Source organism: Bolinopsis microptera, chromosome 3 (genome assembly GCF_026151205.1).
Source record: "Bolinopsis microptera isolate Bmic1 chromosome 3, MBARI_Bmic_1.0, whole genome shotgun sequence".
Lineage (NCBI taxonomy): Eukaryota > Metazoa > Ctenophora > Tentaculata > Lobata > Bolinopsidae > Bolinopsis > Bolinopsis microptera.
The window spans coordinates 8,768,231-8,784,591 of NC_087074.1; the positions used below are offsets into that span (position 1 = coordinate 8,768,231).

The 16,361-nt window shown below is 39.5% G+C and overlaps 1 protein-coding gene across 4 annotated transcripts; it reads right to left on the minus strand.

Moving 5' to 3' along the window:
• Nucleotides 1-331: 331 nt before the first annotated feature.
• Nucleotides 332-13,157, minus strand: LOC134812138 (msx2-interacting protein-like). 4 transcript variants are annotated; one of them, XM_063819355.1, is made up of 15 exons: nucleotides 13,065-13,151; nucleotides 12,696-12,926; nucleotides 12,246-12,439; nucleotides 11,507-11,618; nucleotides 9,945-10,027; nucleotides 4,835-5,079; nucleotides 4,601-4,726; nucleotides 4,148-4,494; nucleotides 3,871-3,997; nucleotides 2,846-3,717; nucleotides 2,570-2,723; nucleotides 2,198-2,452; nucleotides 1,894-2,034; nucleotides 1,476-1,623; nucleotides 332-1,270 (listed from the first exon to the last, which is right to left on the minus strand). In XM_063819355.1, the coding sequence occupies exons 1-15, from the start codon at nucleotides 13,145-13,147 to the stop codon at nucleotides 1,134-1,136; spliced, it is 3,255 nt and encodes a 1,084-aa protein (XP_063675425.1). In that variant the 5' UTR covers nucleotides 13,148-13,151; the 3' UTR covers nucleotides 332-1,133. The 4 variants fall into 4 exon arrangements, with proteins under 4 accessions (XP_063675425.1, XP_063675428.1, XP_063675427.1 ...); XM_063819358.1 differs by having other exon boundaries at nucleotides 342-1,270; nucleotides 10,220-11,618; nucleotides 12,246-12,436; nucleotides 13,065-13,157; XM_063819357.1 differs by having other exon boundaries at nucleotides 342-1,270; nucleotides 10,220-11,618; nucleotides 13,065-13,157.
• Nucleotides 13,158-16,361: the final 3,204 nt, after the last annotated feature.

Sequence of the window (16,361 nt, forward strand, 5' to 3'; positions counted from 1 at the left end):
CTTAAAATTGCATTTCTGCTGTATTTAATATAGAGGTGTAGCCGGGACGGTTAGGTGCGAAGTTAATTGACGATGTCAATTCATCTTTACCTGAGAACCCCAGGCTATTATGTTCATTAAATTAGGCGGAATGACAGGCTGAGCGCGGCCCAGTAAATTCATCTCAGCTCGGCACAGTAGCGCATCTCGCTGTGAGAAGCCTCATTGAGTGCGCGGCGCGGCACAGTAACGCATCGCGCTACAAGGTGCGAAGATGCACAATATTGTTGTCATTGATTTCTATCAAATTGCTTCATGCTTACAACAGTTACATACAAGTAAAGACACGAAATTCTGTTTTTGAACTTGCATTAAGATCAAATAATTTCCTAATACTCCAAAATGCAATCAAAACAGAACATAATCACATTAACAAACAAAAAGGTGAAAGTAACATAATTAGTGTGTATTTTAAAATAGCCCACTCAATACTCCTAATTTATCAAATTATGCTTTAAATTAACTGGATAAATCTACTAAATAAAGTTTATCTACCTTCTTTTTTCTATCAACAAGCGATTTTTATCCAAAGTTATGCGTAACAAACATGAAAGATAAGTACGGGTGAATGGTCCGAACATATCGTGCACTTAGCACCAAAGTAACTTTACTATTAGCTATTTTATTTTAACGAGTAACCTTGGTGTGGTCACTCAATATTCCAGCAAGCGCGCTGCTTCCTGGCAGTCTCAGACTACAAAGCTGTGTGATAAGACGCGCATTTCCATGCTCCCTCTCCCCTCTCCCTATGCCGCGCAATCGTCGAAATATATGGCCACACCAAGGTAAAGTGACGTACTTATATACTATAATACATACTTTTAATAAGATTAATGAAAACAGTAAAATGTGCTGTGCTCGTGCAGCATTCGCAATTGCCAAGTATAACCAAAAACTTGAAAACACGAGCAAATAAATTACCTCTGCATATCGTATTAAAATAAACAGGCTTATAATCGAAACAACAAGATTGAGAGTAAAAACGATGATTAAAAACTCGCTAAAACAAAAAATAATCGATCTCAATCCGGTTAAAGTAATCATTCGAATCGCACCATGATATTAAAACCGTAGACCGCTTTTTTTAATAATATCTAAACAGTTGCGATGACGATGAGGAGATACCCACAATCTCCAGCTCCCTCGATCAGTTCTGGACAAAACTGCTTCATATGGGTCTGTGTGAAATCACATGGCGGGAAAATGTGCAGCACGTAGGGCGAGGATTGATCTGGGATAAGGATGGGTGCGAGTGAGTAACATTAAAGTATTGAGTAAATATACAAAATATTTGTTGCTTTCTTCAGCGTTGTTTGACACTAGAAAGCAAAGCACAATAAAAGAATCAACATTTTAAGAAAGAAAGAAACCATTTCCCCTATTTCTTGGTTTTCACAACATATTGTTCTAGCGCCAGTCCACTACGTTTCACTAACCTGGTACGGGAAGGTTGATGATACCAGCTGCTTGCTTGCTCTCCAGGTAAGCTATAAAGCCATGTTGGAGAGTTGTAGTCTGATTGCTGACACTTATAGGGTCGGTACCGTGGGGGAGTGCTAACATCATGCACCACTGCCCTTCGTGCTGAAAGTATTTTCACATTATAAACACAAATATAACTCAAATAATCAAGAAAATGAATTTAATGATTTGGGCCGGGATAATCTCCATTTTGGGATTTCTAGGATAAATGTGGACAATAAAAAACACGTAAAATTGTTTACTATTTTCGCTATTAATATGTCTTCTGACTACTGACTACTGCACTGACTATACATATATGCCGATAATCTTCACCCATACATTGTACAAAGATAATGTAAATCACCCATTTCAATACAATAACCAACCAACCTGCATGCGTTTCTGAACACCTTCAATCTGGTTAGGTTCGAGTCTCATTCTCTGTGCGATTCTCATTGGACCAGGCCCGAGGTTGGGAAGCGCGTTTATAGCTCCTTCAGCAATACCTGCACTACCCGACAAGAAGTGTAGCTGAAATGTAACAGGAATGAAGAGAGGTGCTGGTTGTAATTACATAATTGATACAAGAGAAACTAGGGGCTTGGAGAATATTGAAAATGAAACATGTTCAGAATGAATGTGCTAATACTAAATAGTAATACTATACCTCAACATTCTTATTGATTAAATTCACCTGAACATTAGCCGTGTCATTCTTGAGAGCAATTGATCCGTTCCACATAATGGGATACTTTCTGAGGAGACCCAGCAATTCTTTACTTTGGGTCATCTGAATGGGGGGAGGTGGAAGGAGGGGCTGGACAACAGCAGGAGGTATTGGGATCATTGTTTGGACCATGGCGGGGGGAGGAGCTAAAACTTCATTCTCTCCCGGACTATATCTCTCTGATGGTAGCGGTTGAACTGCGCTTATCGTGTTCAGCTGTACCTGGAGATGCACGTGAGACTTTAAGTTTGCGGATACTCAAAAGGGGCCACATTGTTATGACACGTGACAGCTATTTACACATTAGATTGAGCGATGCTGTAAGCTGATTAAGCTAACCTGTCCGTTAGTGCTGTCTGATATTATTTTAGCGATCCTATCAAGAGCGGTATCTGCAACTGGGACCTGATCTGGATCCTGTTGCTTTGGTTCGCCGTTGCCATGGTTACCAACATCTATCTCGCCATCACTGGTTCCAGATGAGGAACTTGAGCTGAAGATATTCGAGTTCGTTAACTTTCCTTACTGTATCAGAAATTTTACTAAATTAGGAAAAAGTAAGAAAAAAGCCAGTAATACTAATGTCATGAAATTTAGGAGCGATAAAGTACTGACCTGTCTTCAGAAGAATCTTCAGTAGAATCTTTCGAATGCTTCCTTTTCCTCTTCCTCTTGTCCTTATCACTCTTCTCCCGTTTGCTCCGTTCTCTACTTCCTGATCCATCTCTATCAGTTCGCCTCTGATTCTTCTTCTGCCTGGACTTCTCTACTCGTCTCATTGCGATGAGCGAGTTCAGGATTTCTTCCTCTTCCTCGCTCAAAGTACTCCGTCTGTCCTTCTTCCTCTTATCACGCCCCTCGCCCCCTCTATCACGTGGAGATCCCACGCGTGAGTCTCTGCGCGCTTCTGCACGTGAGCTTCCACGTGAGTCCCTTTTACTGTCTCCCTTAAAATTCTTCTTATCCCAGTCATTATCCATCATAGAGTTAACAGACCGACCACCAGAACTTCTCTGAGTGTAGAAGTCCTTGCTCCTTTCTGAGTCCTTGTATTTAGAGTATTTGCTTGTAGGAGAGCCACCTGGTGATGGGGATCTTTGTGTTGGTTTCTTTGACAGTCTCTTCATGTTCGAGTGATTGAAGTCTACCCGCTCTGAAGGTCGTTCTCGAGAACTGTTCCTAGAGTCACGGATGTGACGTGCAAGTTCCCTCTCCTCGCTGTTGTAACGAGATGATACTACACGATTTATCTTCTCGTCTCGTCCACCTCCTCGACCAGATGCGGAGGTTGCTCGATCTCTGTCTATCCGACCTTCATCGCTGTATTTCCGTGGCAAAGCCTTGCCTTTACCCTTCCAGTCGTTATCAAATGATCTGCGGGGTCTCCTGTCCACTGGACCTGGAGACCGGTCCGTTCTGCCGCGTAGAACAGGAGGAGGGGATGGAGTGATGTCTCTCACGTTCCTGGACGCTGTTCTTTCTACTCTCTGAGGATTATTTCGAGCTTAAATTGAAGTTGAATAAATTTCAATACATTTGTAACTAAAAACAACTCCTAATGTAGTTAGCAATTTCAGTACATTTGTAACTAAAAACAACTCCTAATATTATATAGTTAGCGAACATTTTGTAAAACAAACCTCGAATCTCTTACTACTGCTGTACTGAGAATCACGTCTCTCTGGTGAAGCGGGTTGCTTTCTGTCATAACTACCTCTACGGTCACCAACTTTAAAGTCATCATACTTCTTGTTGGTACGACTCTCCCTGAAAGCAGCGTCGAGTGTAAAAATAATGTAAAACTCAAGATGATTAGTTCTCCATAAAGTTGAGAGTAGTTGTTAGGCAAGAGGTTGAAGGTTAGTAAAATTAGCTCCTATCTCGCTAACAAACTAATAACAGAAATAATAAAATCACCTCTCAGTGGTTTGAGCGATCATGTCCATGTGGTACTTCATTAGTTGCTGGCTGGCTTTACACTGTTCGTAGTTCTTGTAAAACTCCTGGCACTCCTCGTGATTTGCAAAATCCACCTTGACCCGACCAGTTCTCCCAAGGCACCTGCCCCTCATGTTCTCGATAGCAAGTTGAGCGGACTCCGTGTCAGTGTAGGTACACAGCGCGGAACCCAGAGTCTGGTTGTACGTCATCCTGACCAGCTCTCCAAACTTACCAAACTCGTGTTCAACCTTACTTTCGGGACATTGTCTGTCTATTTCCATTGCCATCACAGTGTTGGTCTGACATCCCTTACCGTAACCAATCTGGTGGAGTAAATCGTATTAAATCGTATAAAAATCCGGTGACAATAACGATGTGACATTGATTTCAAGATGGAAGAATAGCTGGCGGGGATGAGCAACTGCTTACCTTCATGCATCTTTCATGTAGGGTCTCCTCATTTAGGTACTTCTTGGCTGCACAAGCTGATTTAAGATCGTAGTATCTAATGAACGCGTAGGGATAGCCCTTATCGGACTCTTTAATATCGATGCACTGCAAGTAGTTTTGTTATCAATTTGATTTCATAACCAGGCCAGGATAACTGTAAATAAATGGACATAGCTGTCGACCTAGGTTTTTTCTATATTTGAAGTAACTTGCCTCAATGTCGCCATAGCGCTTAAACAACGACATCAGGTCTTTATACCGAACGTTTCCACTCAAATTTCCGACAAATAAAGTACTGCTTGCTCCTTCATCTGTAACAAGATCGTCGCTGTGTCTTCGAGTGATCTCATGTGAAAAACGACGAGCTGCAGCTGGTGGTTCTCTTCGAGGTTCCTCCACAGGATCTCTCCTCGTGTCGTCGTTGGAAGTGTCAGGGTAGGATGTGTATGCATCTTTGTCTGAAGATAATCAGTGTTACAACTGTTTAGGGGGGGGTCCACGTTAAAAAAAGTTAAAAAAGTTAAACTAATTAATGTTAAATTTCAAAATTCAGGCTTAGAAAGTTTAACTTTTTTAACATAAATTCAAATTTGGGTTGACATTGCAATGGAGTGAATATTCTAGACTAGTTTACTTTTAGGTCATGCGTTGGTATTTTTGTTCATTAGTCATTACATGTAGGAATATAGGAATGCCCATGACAAGAGTAAAACAGTCATATAACATAGGTACAACCGATAAATAATTGATACATTTGATCATTACAATAATAAATTATAATTCATAGAAATATAAACAGCTGATTCATAAATAATTTAAAAAAAACAACAGATTCCATTCACAGTGTCAACACTGAAAATAGGGCTATGATAATCTATATCATTAAATCTAGTGATACTAATCGTAATGAATTAATAACTGAATAAAATTCTAATGATGTTTCAATGTAAAAGTTATCGCTCAAACAATTTGTCAATATATTATATTACAAAATTAAAAAACAGTGTCAATGAAGTAAAAATTTTACAGGTGTTACTGTAATAACGTAAATAAAAGAACTTGAGGTTCTAATTTGAAGTTACTTATATCATTTAACCTGAATATAAAAGTCTATCATTAAAATAATTTTCACTATAGTGCAGCCGAGTCCTTATCGTCGTTCATATATTTTAGAACTTCACTTGTAATACGATTAACATCACACGGTTGAGGAATCTTCATTATATCACGACATACATCATTATTCAGTAATGATGAGGAGAAAGCGAGGATTATTAAGGAGTACTTTGAAGCTGAGTTCAACGACGCTGATGAGCCTACCCTTCCTGCCTTCCTTGACCCCCCATCTAGCCTTAACAGTCCCATCACCGTTGCAGAGATAGAGAGAGCCATCAGTAAACTCAATTCTGGTAAAGCAGTGGGTATTGATAAAGTTCCTGGCGAGGTCATGAAAGCCCTGAACAACCCCCTCCTTCATGAAGAGCTGGCTAATGTGTTCAACGAGTCTTTCGAGAAAAACATTCACATTGAAGCAATAGGAGCAGGCATCCTCACACCACTGGCTAAGCCTGGTAAAACTCGTGGCCCAGTTAAGTCGATACGACCATTGCAATTGACCCTGCTGAATGTTTCTAGAAAGATCCTGTCACTGATAGTGCTAAACAGAATAGAGAGAGCTGTGGACAACTTCACCGGACCGTTCCAAGCTGCCTACAAAGCTGGCAGGAGCTGTGCCGACCTAGTTTGGGCACAGAGCATGCTCATATCTGTAGTAATGAAGAAGGAGTTTGAATGGAACAAAGTGAGTATCGACATGTCAGCTGCCTTCAATACCATCCGCAGAGGTACAACAATCAGACTACTAGAAGCTGCAGGATGCTCCAGAGACGACCTGAGGCTTGTACAATACCTCATGGCTAACACCACTCTAGTAGTCAGAGTGTGTTCTACTGACTCAGAGATGTTCTCTTTCAACATAGGAGCCTCCCAAGGAGACAGCACAGCTGGTAAATTGTTTACCCTCAATCTAGCTGGAGCTGTAGCCTGTAGTGCACATAAGAGCAGTCCTCCCCTCAAGACCCAACCCTCCGATAGCCGATAACCACATGCCTCTTGAGTCCGGCTATTCAGACGATGTAGAGGAGATAGGTGAAGATATGGAGGAGTTACAGGATATCTTTCAGATCTCCAAGAATATTCTCAGTGAATGGAGTCTCTTTGTCAATGACACAAAGACAAAGTTTACCAGAGTGTATTTAGAAGAAGTTGGTGCCTGTGACGAGTGGGATAATGAACTAAGAGGAAAAGAGGAGTGGAGAAACGAGACGCTTCTTGGTACTAAGCTTGGATCAGAGCAGGATGTTACTAATAAAATAAATAAAGCTAACTCTGCCTTCTGGTCATTTGACAAGCTGTGGTGCCAGGGATCAGAGAGGAGTCAGATAACTGAGAAGAGAAAGATCAAACTCTACGACTCACTAGTAGTATCAGTGCTCCTGTACAACTGCTACTGCTGGGCCGTACCTCAGCATGTTCTAGAGTCTGTAGATGTTCTTCAGAGGAAGCACCTCAAGCGCATCCTACACACATATTGGCCTAGCTCAATATCTAACAAGGCCCTCTACGCTCGTACCCAGACCAGGCCCCTTTCCGAGAGAGTGGAAAAGGCACGGTGGACAATGCTAGGTCATGTTCTACGCAGTGACAACGACACACCTGCCTACCAGTCTCTGTTATTTGCTACACTAGGATGTCAAACACTAAAGGGACGAGTGGGTAGACACAGGACTAATTTGTATGATATTATTGTGAAAAGGACCTATTTAAGAGACAAATTTATTTAAAAAATGAAGATGATTTTACCAACTTAGTGAACTTAGCAAGAGATAGAGTAGGATGGAGGAGTTTATTTACTTTGAGACATATTGAACGAATGAGTCTTCGTAAGCGTAAATAGGCCAGCACTTTGCTGAGCCTCTTTAGGTGCTCTTTTGTTTATAGATGTTATTATATTATATAACTGGCTAAATGGCTCTTTAGATTATGAGAGCATCTATGTTTTGAAACAGAACTTCGATCTGGTTGTTTCACTTTCACACACCCCAATAGGTTCTTTACCTGCTTTAAGACTTCAGGGACTTCATTTTCAATATCTTCCGCGCTATCAATTACATTTAGATATTTTTTTGAATCCTGATTATTTTTTCCCGATCCATGACTCAAGTGCCGAAGGCACAAAAGAGTCAAGGACAAGGGTTAGCGATCGAGGTTTTTTTGGGATATGGTAGCTTTGCGACCGTACCTGCGTGCGAGCGTGCGTGTCTGCGTACGTTTCGCCCACGTGTCTGCCTGCACAAAGTTATTTTGCGCGAAAATCTGAATTAAACAATTGTTGGCGCGCGGTGCTGAAATGTTCAAGTACATTGTTAATTTCATCATGTACGCATCCCGCTAGGGACTAATTGATAGCATATTATTATTATTTTGAGTTAGTATTACTATTTTGCACAGATCCGTGTCAGGTTGCATAAACAATAAACATATGGTTACATAGAAATATACACGATTTTCAAATTAAATATGGAATTATATCAACAGGGCGGCGCTCGGCCTGTCACTCCGCCATATCTGCATGCTTATAAACAGTAAAGACTGGGGTCCACAGGTGGTATGGAATATGATCAAATACTCCATCACGGATCGGGAAATTGAGCGGCCATCCACAAAAGAAAAGCGGCCGCATTTCTTGTTTATTTCATTCAACGATCTATGCACAAGTTCCTCATCGTCACAACTTTTCAAATTGCTTGGACCTAGTGATCTAGTTATCTCTAGCATTACCGCAATGTGGGAAATAAAGGCAAAAGAATGCTTCCCTGTCACATTTGAATGGACATAATTAGTAGACAGCTTTCCTTGTATTTTTGGAATAGATTGAATAGTTTCCGATGACAAGATTGGTTTCACTCTAGCTATTGGGCATGGCTGATGCACAGTATTCTGCACCACATCATCTGTACTCTTTGTTCCATTCTGACATTCCGGGGTAGGTAAAATACTCATCATCCGTGATCCGACGAGGTCTTTTCTTAGATTTTAGTCTTAATACCCGCTCCATGGATCGCACAATTGATAACGTAGGACACCTGGATTTTTTTCCTCCGAAAATATTGTATATATTCTGTAGGCAAGCTTCCTCTAAAGAACACCCAAGTCTGAATAAAACCCGTTGAATTGCTTTGGCCTTGATAATCTGGCCAGGTACCATGTCGTTACACTTCCACAATTCAATTTCAAAATTCGTCCTGACCGTGCATCTATCTTTAATCGTTTCGGCATCGAGCGCCTTTCTTCCGGATTTCTCCTTAAAAAGTTTGTTTTTCGGCGTGGAAGTGCCATCTTCTGTGGCGAATCTTGTAGAAAGTTTGTTTAAAACAGTCTCTTTCTTCGCAATTACAGGCTTATCACCTTTTCCATCGTGTACTGGCAGTCTAATTGTACTCAGAGAACTTGTTGGAGGAGTATTTCTAGAGTTCAATTTGTCCCGATTTCCCTGCTGATTCTCATTCTTGATTGCAGTTCCACCTTCAATGAGTCGTGTAGACAACTTGTTAAGTGCTGTTTTCTTGAATCAGCAGCCCTTTTTGAAGTGTTGACAACAACTGATACGTCCTCAGTAGATGGTTCGGGTACAGGGATTACAGCTGGAGGAAGCTCCGGAGTATCAATACCTGATGATGTGTCCTCAGTAGATGGTTCGGGTACAGGGATTACAGCTACAGGAACCCTTCAATCGAATGAGCGACTCTCCTGATGCCTTCGCTAAATTGCAACGTAAACATCTGTCGTATGTGAGACTTTCCATAACCCTTCCGCACTTACACCGCCAAGCCATATTCTTTTTTCGTATTATATGAATGATTATATTAGTAAATTATACAATTGTGTGTATATATAGATACAAGGTGTTTTTTTTTGTAGAGTTATCAAATCAGTTACAACTACAGAAAACAATTGCAAGAGCGAGGTACTACTAGTACTAAAGGTCAACACTCATAATTGAGTTTAATTTGGGTAATTATGTTAAAATTTGAACCGATTAGTCAGCCAAAATCTGATTTTTAATTTATGTTAAAAAAGTTAAAAAAGTTAAAGTAATTAATGTTAAATTCCAAAATCTCGATCTTAGAATTTAACTTTTTTAACGTGGACCCCCCCCCCTGTTTAGTGTTTAGCTTAAATCAAATGCCCATCCAGCGAGGCAAAACTTGGTACAGTCAATTGATGCAGGTTTTTAAATGCACAAATATAATAATTTTGATACCTTTGACAAGCTCTAAATCGAGTGTTTTTCCAAACAGCATTTTTCGGTTCAGCTCATCGAAGGCCATGTGAGCCACTTGAGAACTGAAAAGGGTAAATATGAAAATAGGAAATTGAGAAAACAGGCACTCGCTAAAGCAGCAATTCAATGATTAATCAAATGATCGCTTCTTACAAAATCGAGGAAAACAGTGTGGAAATGCGGTGGGTGAATTATATGAAACTGGGATCATTTCGTAAAATTTGTCGATACACACGTAAACCAACAACTCTTACCTTTTAGAGATGTTCTATGATTATACTTAATAAACAAAGTTCCAGAGAATAAAAAGGAGCGCAGAAGTGTTGAAGATTTAAGAACAAAGATTTTAAATAAAGAAAGGTCTTTCTGGACTCGTCTCGGTACAATGATATGATATTTCTTTGGCAATAAGTCCGGTCTTTGAAACTCACGATGTATAAAAACATACAAACTGCAGCTTCTTTAGTTAAAACGATTTCCATCCCATTCAACTACCATGTTAAGCCATGCCATAAGAAATCGGATGAAACAGGGTCTTGTGAAACAGAGTGAACCAGCAGTGGTGTTGAATAGGGGAGAGGTAGAAAAGATTGAGCTCCTTGAGTTGATATTCCTAAAAATTTCAACATTTGTATAAGAGGAACAGAAAAATTCTGCGATATTCGTCGAGATCCATCTCTGACGTCTTTTATAGATCTCTGAATCGTCGTAAAGCAACCATGAACCATCGAGCGGTCGCCCACACACAGGCACTTTAATAATCTTCCTCTGGAACAAAATCTTTGGCCACAATCTTGATGTTTCAAGACCCCTCCATGGCTGAGCTGTCAAAGGACGATAAAGTAACCAGCCAAACAGATTTTCATCACAAGATAAACACCGCGCACTAAGATGACATCACGTGCGCGCAATAATTAATACGTGTTTACATACAGCTTTTCAATTACAAGAAGACCCTTTTTGATTAAATGTGACAGCCCCATGTGGGATCTGCAGTCCGGCGGGTTGGCTCTGATTCATCTCAGCCAGGAGTCATCAAAATGGAAAAGAGCTCCAAAGGTAAGGGCATGAAGTCCTATAAGCAGCTATTTTTTCACTTAATAAAATGTCCATCTTTCGTCCCGTTCTTCGTCGTCAAAGGTAGATTAATTCCAATTAATCAGATTTATACCACTCCAATTAATAACCATCCAAATGATCTCAGATGATAGACGATATATAACTTGAACACATTTTCTGAATCGTGAATAACAGCAGAAAGTCCATCCCGGCAACATTTCTTCACCATAACTCTTGAAGCCGAAACAGCAGCGAAATCTCCGAGATACAAACATATCATTGATCTCCCATTCAGCAGCCCAAAAAGAGCTTTGAAAGAACAAAAATAAACACCTTTAACAAAACACACCCGGATCTCTTTGATGTAAACAAACAAGGGGGTGATTGCAAGAAGTAATCACTAATCAGTGGATCTACAGGGTTTGATTTGAATCAGCCTAGAAAGCAGCTGAGCGCTAAATAATACATGATTTCGTTCTTACTCGTGGTACATTATAACTGCTGTCTTGACCCCTCGGTCTGTGTTCATCCACAGTTGTTTTATCTTACCAATTTGTTTGAATTCGTGGTACAGCCCCGTTGACAGTGCGTGCACTGAAATAAGATGTTAAATATATCACATTTTATTCATGATATAATAGTAAAAATGTAGGCTATCTTTATAGAGGGAGGTACGGTGGGTCCGTGACAGCAATACAGCTACCAACCAACAGCAATAAATTTATCAGCTTCTGGCAGCAACCATCCAGATCCAAGAATTACTCTCATTAAACCAAATATGGCTCATCTCGCCACTAATAATTTGTGCCAGAAGGCAAAAAGACCACGTTAGTAGAAACACACATTAAAATGAGAATATTATGCAGTTTCATATGAATATGGCTTTGAGTAGGATCAAATTTCATAATTACTTACACAATTAAAAACAATATTTCTAGCTCGGTTTTCGTATGAGATCAACAATTTCCATGAGAATTGATGACATACAGTATTTAAAATTATGTATTCATAGTAATATAAACTGGAGATTGGAAAGCGTATTTGGAATCGCCATTCGAATTTTATAATTTTTTACTGCACTTTCCCAAACAGAAGTCCCCCACATTTTTATGAAATTTTATGAATGAGTAACGAAATTTAAACAACACCGCACGCCATCAGCGAATGTTTTAAAATCCTCGCACACATTTGAAATACCAAAATAATAAAACAAACCCGAACCTGAATGGTTTCCAGGCAAGTTATGACAGATAATGACACGCTTCCGGTACTCGAAGGCAGTGTCTCCAGCTACTGCACCAGTAGCTCCACCAGTACTTCCACGGTCTTGAGTGCGCCCCGCACCTGCACCAGGTGCAATGTCAACCTTGCGCTTTATTTCCCGGCCTCGTGCTGGCGATGCACTTCTCTTTCTGCTAAAAGTAGTTATGACAGTCAGTTAGATGATCAAAAACAGTGAAACAAGTATACAAAAAATAAACATCTAAATTGATGTTAAGTCTATGCCTCCAATCTCCATCTAGTATGAAAATTAAATGTTCTACTTATAAGATAGAAAACCTTCGAAATCATGATTCGATAGATAAACTACTGAATTGGAACTGCACTGGCTGTTTAATTTTAAATCTTTAAATTCTTTAAATTCCCGATATAACCACTTCACTTTCATACCTCTGAAAATCTTCGTTCCTTGTCCTTTTCTCCTTAACTTCAGATTTACTGTCACTTTGAGTGCTGGCACTAAAGTCGTGATAACGTGTTGTCAAAGCATTGTTAGAAATCTTGTGAGTCATTTTATATATTTTAGCAGCAATTTGGAGGCTAAGGAAGGAAACTACCGCAGTTACCCCTGCCGGGGAGTCCTTTGTAGTCAGAAACTCCATCTTATCCACTTCTCCAAATCTGAAGATAATGTTGTTAGTCGATCCTGCTCTTTAGTACCAAACTTTGTTTAATTATTATATTGATCATTCAATCACATGCCATGCTGGAATTTTAATAGAGATATAATGGCAAATGGGATAATCACTGTTAACTTACGGAGTGAAATAGTCAATAATAGTGTTTTCAGTAGCATTGTCAGGAACATTTCCAATCCATAAATGTCTGCTTTCCCTTCCCATGGCCTTATCTAAGAGAAATTAAAGATGAAAGTCTGATAAACTGGAAATTGTATCCTTTCTTTCAATTATGCACAATAATGCAGTACAGTAATCATTTGAGTTTTCACTGAGCACTGGGGCTGGGGGTGCCAAATAATAAGTAAAATACAATTTTTAAGTAAAATACAATTTTTATTTTCCACAGAAGAATCAATACATATTGAATTATAAATATCCGAATAGGAGTAAATAAGTTCCAAAAAACCACTTAACATCCCAAACTGAAACTTTTACATCGTTTGTATGCTGTACTCCAAATCTATAAACTGCGATATGCAATGAGTAACAGGGGAGCCATGGTAGCAGCTCTCTCTCTCTCTTTGGATTATCTTGTGTTACAATAGAGTCTGAGGTCAGCTGAGCACCAACTTGCAGTGACCAATTGTCTCAATCAGCTCCCGTTAAGATAACATTTACAGAGTTTATCAAATTGAAATACTAATCAAAAGTTAAATTTAAAACATTATTTAACAGTCAAAAAATTATGATCTGAACTTCCTAAATGGACAGTGAGCATAGAATTTCACAGGACCCTTCAGCAATCAGCATGCCACTGATAAGTTTGTGATGTTCTGGGACTGATGGAGATAGACTAAGATATTTTTGTGAATAATTGTGATGATCTTATGTATCATTGTGTGTTGATTTGATATGATTTGAACTTATTATCCGCCGTCTCCTTTGTGTGGGCAATAATATACTCTTCAAGTCTTCAGTCAAACAGGTCCAGTTTTCGTGTCCTTGATAGAAGGTAGATGAGGATGTCACTTTGCTCTAACCATAGCCCTCTTGCTTGCACAAGCGCGTCACGTAGTAAGTGAAAACTCATGGTATGACAAGAGGAGTGTGGAGCACATTTGAAAGGACTTTCTTTGACGTGCGCATTTTCGATTCCAAATCGTCTACACAGCAAGGAAAGACCATGCCTCAGCTCTACACTCTGCACGAGAATGAGAAAAAGGACAAGTACATGAACCGAGTGCTACAATTGGTGAAAGGGTCATTCGTCCCCCTTGTATTTACCACAACAGGAATGGCACCCGAGGCCAAGCTTTTCATAAGGAAACTTGCTGTGTTGATAGCCATTAAAACCAAGGAGGACTTTAGCCAGGTGATGTGTAATATCAGGACACGCCTGAGCATTGATATGATGAGGAGTGTGCTAGCAGCAGTTAGAGGTGTACGTGGGAAGGCAAAGAAGGCATGGACTGCCCTATATCTAATGTCTCTTTCACCTAATACCTGAGGAGAAGAGCTTCGAGGGATGGATGATATTTATTGCTCATGATTTACGATTGTGCTCTGCCAATTGCATCACTTGATTTAATTTATTGAGTACTATATATAGTATTGAGTACTATATATATATAATACTGTTTGGCAATTTCCTTGTTTATCGAGTTCTTAAGGTACTCTGCAGTACACTGCGTAAAATAATTCTATACTAAACTATACTCCTTTAGTGAAGCCTTACAATTCTTTAAATGACACGTGTAGCTCTGTTGATATATATATTTTTTTAAATAATTCATGAATGAAAAAATGTCAAACAGTATATATAATACAATTAAGTAATTCAAGTGTTGCAATTGGCAGAGCACAATACTGAGGTAACGGAAATTGTCCACTGCTACCAATATTATATAATATGAAATATTCTTAACATAGGGAATCTTATTCTTGTCCTTACATGTCTTACCACATCGCAATACCTCTCTTTTCCTTTCCTGGCGATGAGGTCTGCCACTCTATTTAGAAACCGCTTACATTCTTTGGACATGCCTCCAGTTGTGAGAAATACGGCTGGGGTGAAAGTGGCCTTCTCTATGTTCAACACTCTCTCCAAGTACTCATCCTTCTTCTCCTTTTCGTTCTCTTTGTATACTTCTTGAAGAGTTTTGGTCCTGCTTGATAAGCAATTGGGGTGTTAAACCCTTATGTCAAGAAAGGTCTTATCAAATGGAGTCCAAAATCCTCTAGCAGATACGTCAAGCCGAGCTTGAATCAGCAGTTTTGTAGATATAAGAAGCCGGATGACCCAATTCACCTTGGATCAAACGGTATATTCAAACTCTCCCGGGCTTTTGCTCACAAGATATTTGGTAGCTCTGTTGACGGGAGATCATTCAGTGATGTTGTTAATGCCAAAGCTAGAGGCAGATTTTCCCCACGACCACGTAGATCTATATTTCAGTCATGATAGTTAAATTGATATGCGAAATTTGCTGCTGCTGCAATAAACCTGTACGAGCTGGACACCCTTTCATAATTTGTCAGATGTGTGACAAAATAATGCACAAAAAATGCAAAACTAATGACAACATAGTCAAATTTCGAGATGAAATATACTGCAAAGTCTGTATTGAAGCCAACGATATTATTCGATACAACCCTTTCTACCAAGCTCCCCACTTTGCTAACAACGGCCTTATTGATGATGAGCCAGTTAATTATATTGAATCTATCTACAACAGCTCAAAAATTCTTGAAAACTGCAAAACATTCTCCATAACAGAGTTGAATGCCACCACCCTGCCTGGAAATTCAGTCGAATATATGTCCACTTTATTCTTCAACATTGATGGGAATGCAACAAACTTTGACAACTTTGCAGTTGAGCAGTCTAGTATAAACCACAAGTTTTCTGTTATTGGTCTTGCAGAAACAAACACTGATGCTGACAATGGAACACTATATCAGCTCAGTGGATACTCCTCGTGTTACCAATCCCGTTATTTCTGTCAAGACAAAAACCAGTTCAAGGCTAAAGGATCAGGAGTTTGTCTTTACCTGAAAAACTCTCTAAACTTTAATAAGATTACTGGATTATCTCTCTGTAATGAGCACATAGAATCACTGTTTGTATCTATCACCAGTATGAAAGACCCAACCGTTGTAGGGGTTATCTACCGTCCTCCAAACGCATCACTTGAACTGTTTAACGAAGCATATGAACGTATTCTCTCTAAACTGGATGGCAAGAAGGTATATATCCTTGGGGATTTCAATGTTAACATTTTAAACCACCCATCTTCATCAGAGGACAAATTCCAAGAAATAATATTTAACAATGGCTTTATACCAACCATATCAGTGCCAACTCACCATATGCCTGGTTGTTCCAGGACTTGTATTGACAATATCCACACCAATGTATTAGACCAATCCCTTATCT

Excerpts from the sequence above, each read along its gene's own strand:
- LOC134812138 (XM_063819355.1), bottom strand. The coding sequence starts at position 13,147 with ATGGGAAGGGAAAGCAGACATTTATGGATTGGAAATGTTCCTGACAAT. Across the intron at positions 12,927-13,064 it reads ATTATTGACTATTTCACTCC|ATTTGGAGAAGTGGATAAGA; the intron begins GTAAGTTAACAG and ends CATTATCTTCAG. Across the intron at positions 2,453-2,569 it reads CAGACAGCACTAACGGACAG|GTACAGCTGAACACGATAAG; the intron begins GTTAGCTTAATC and ends GTGCATCTCCAG.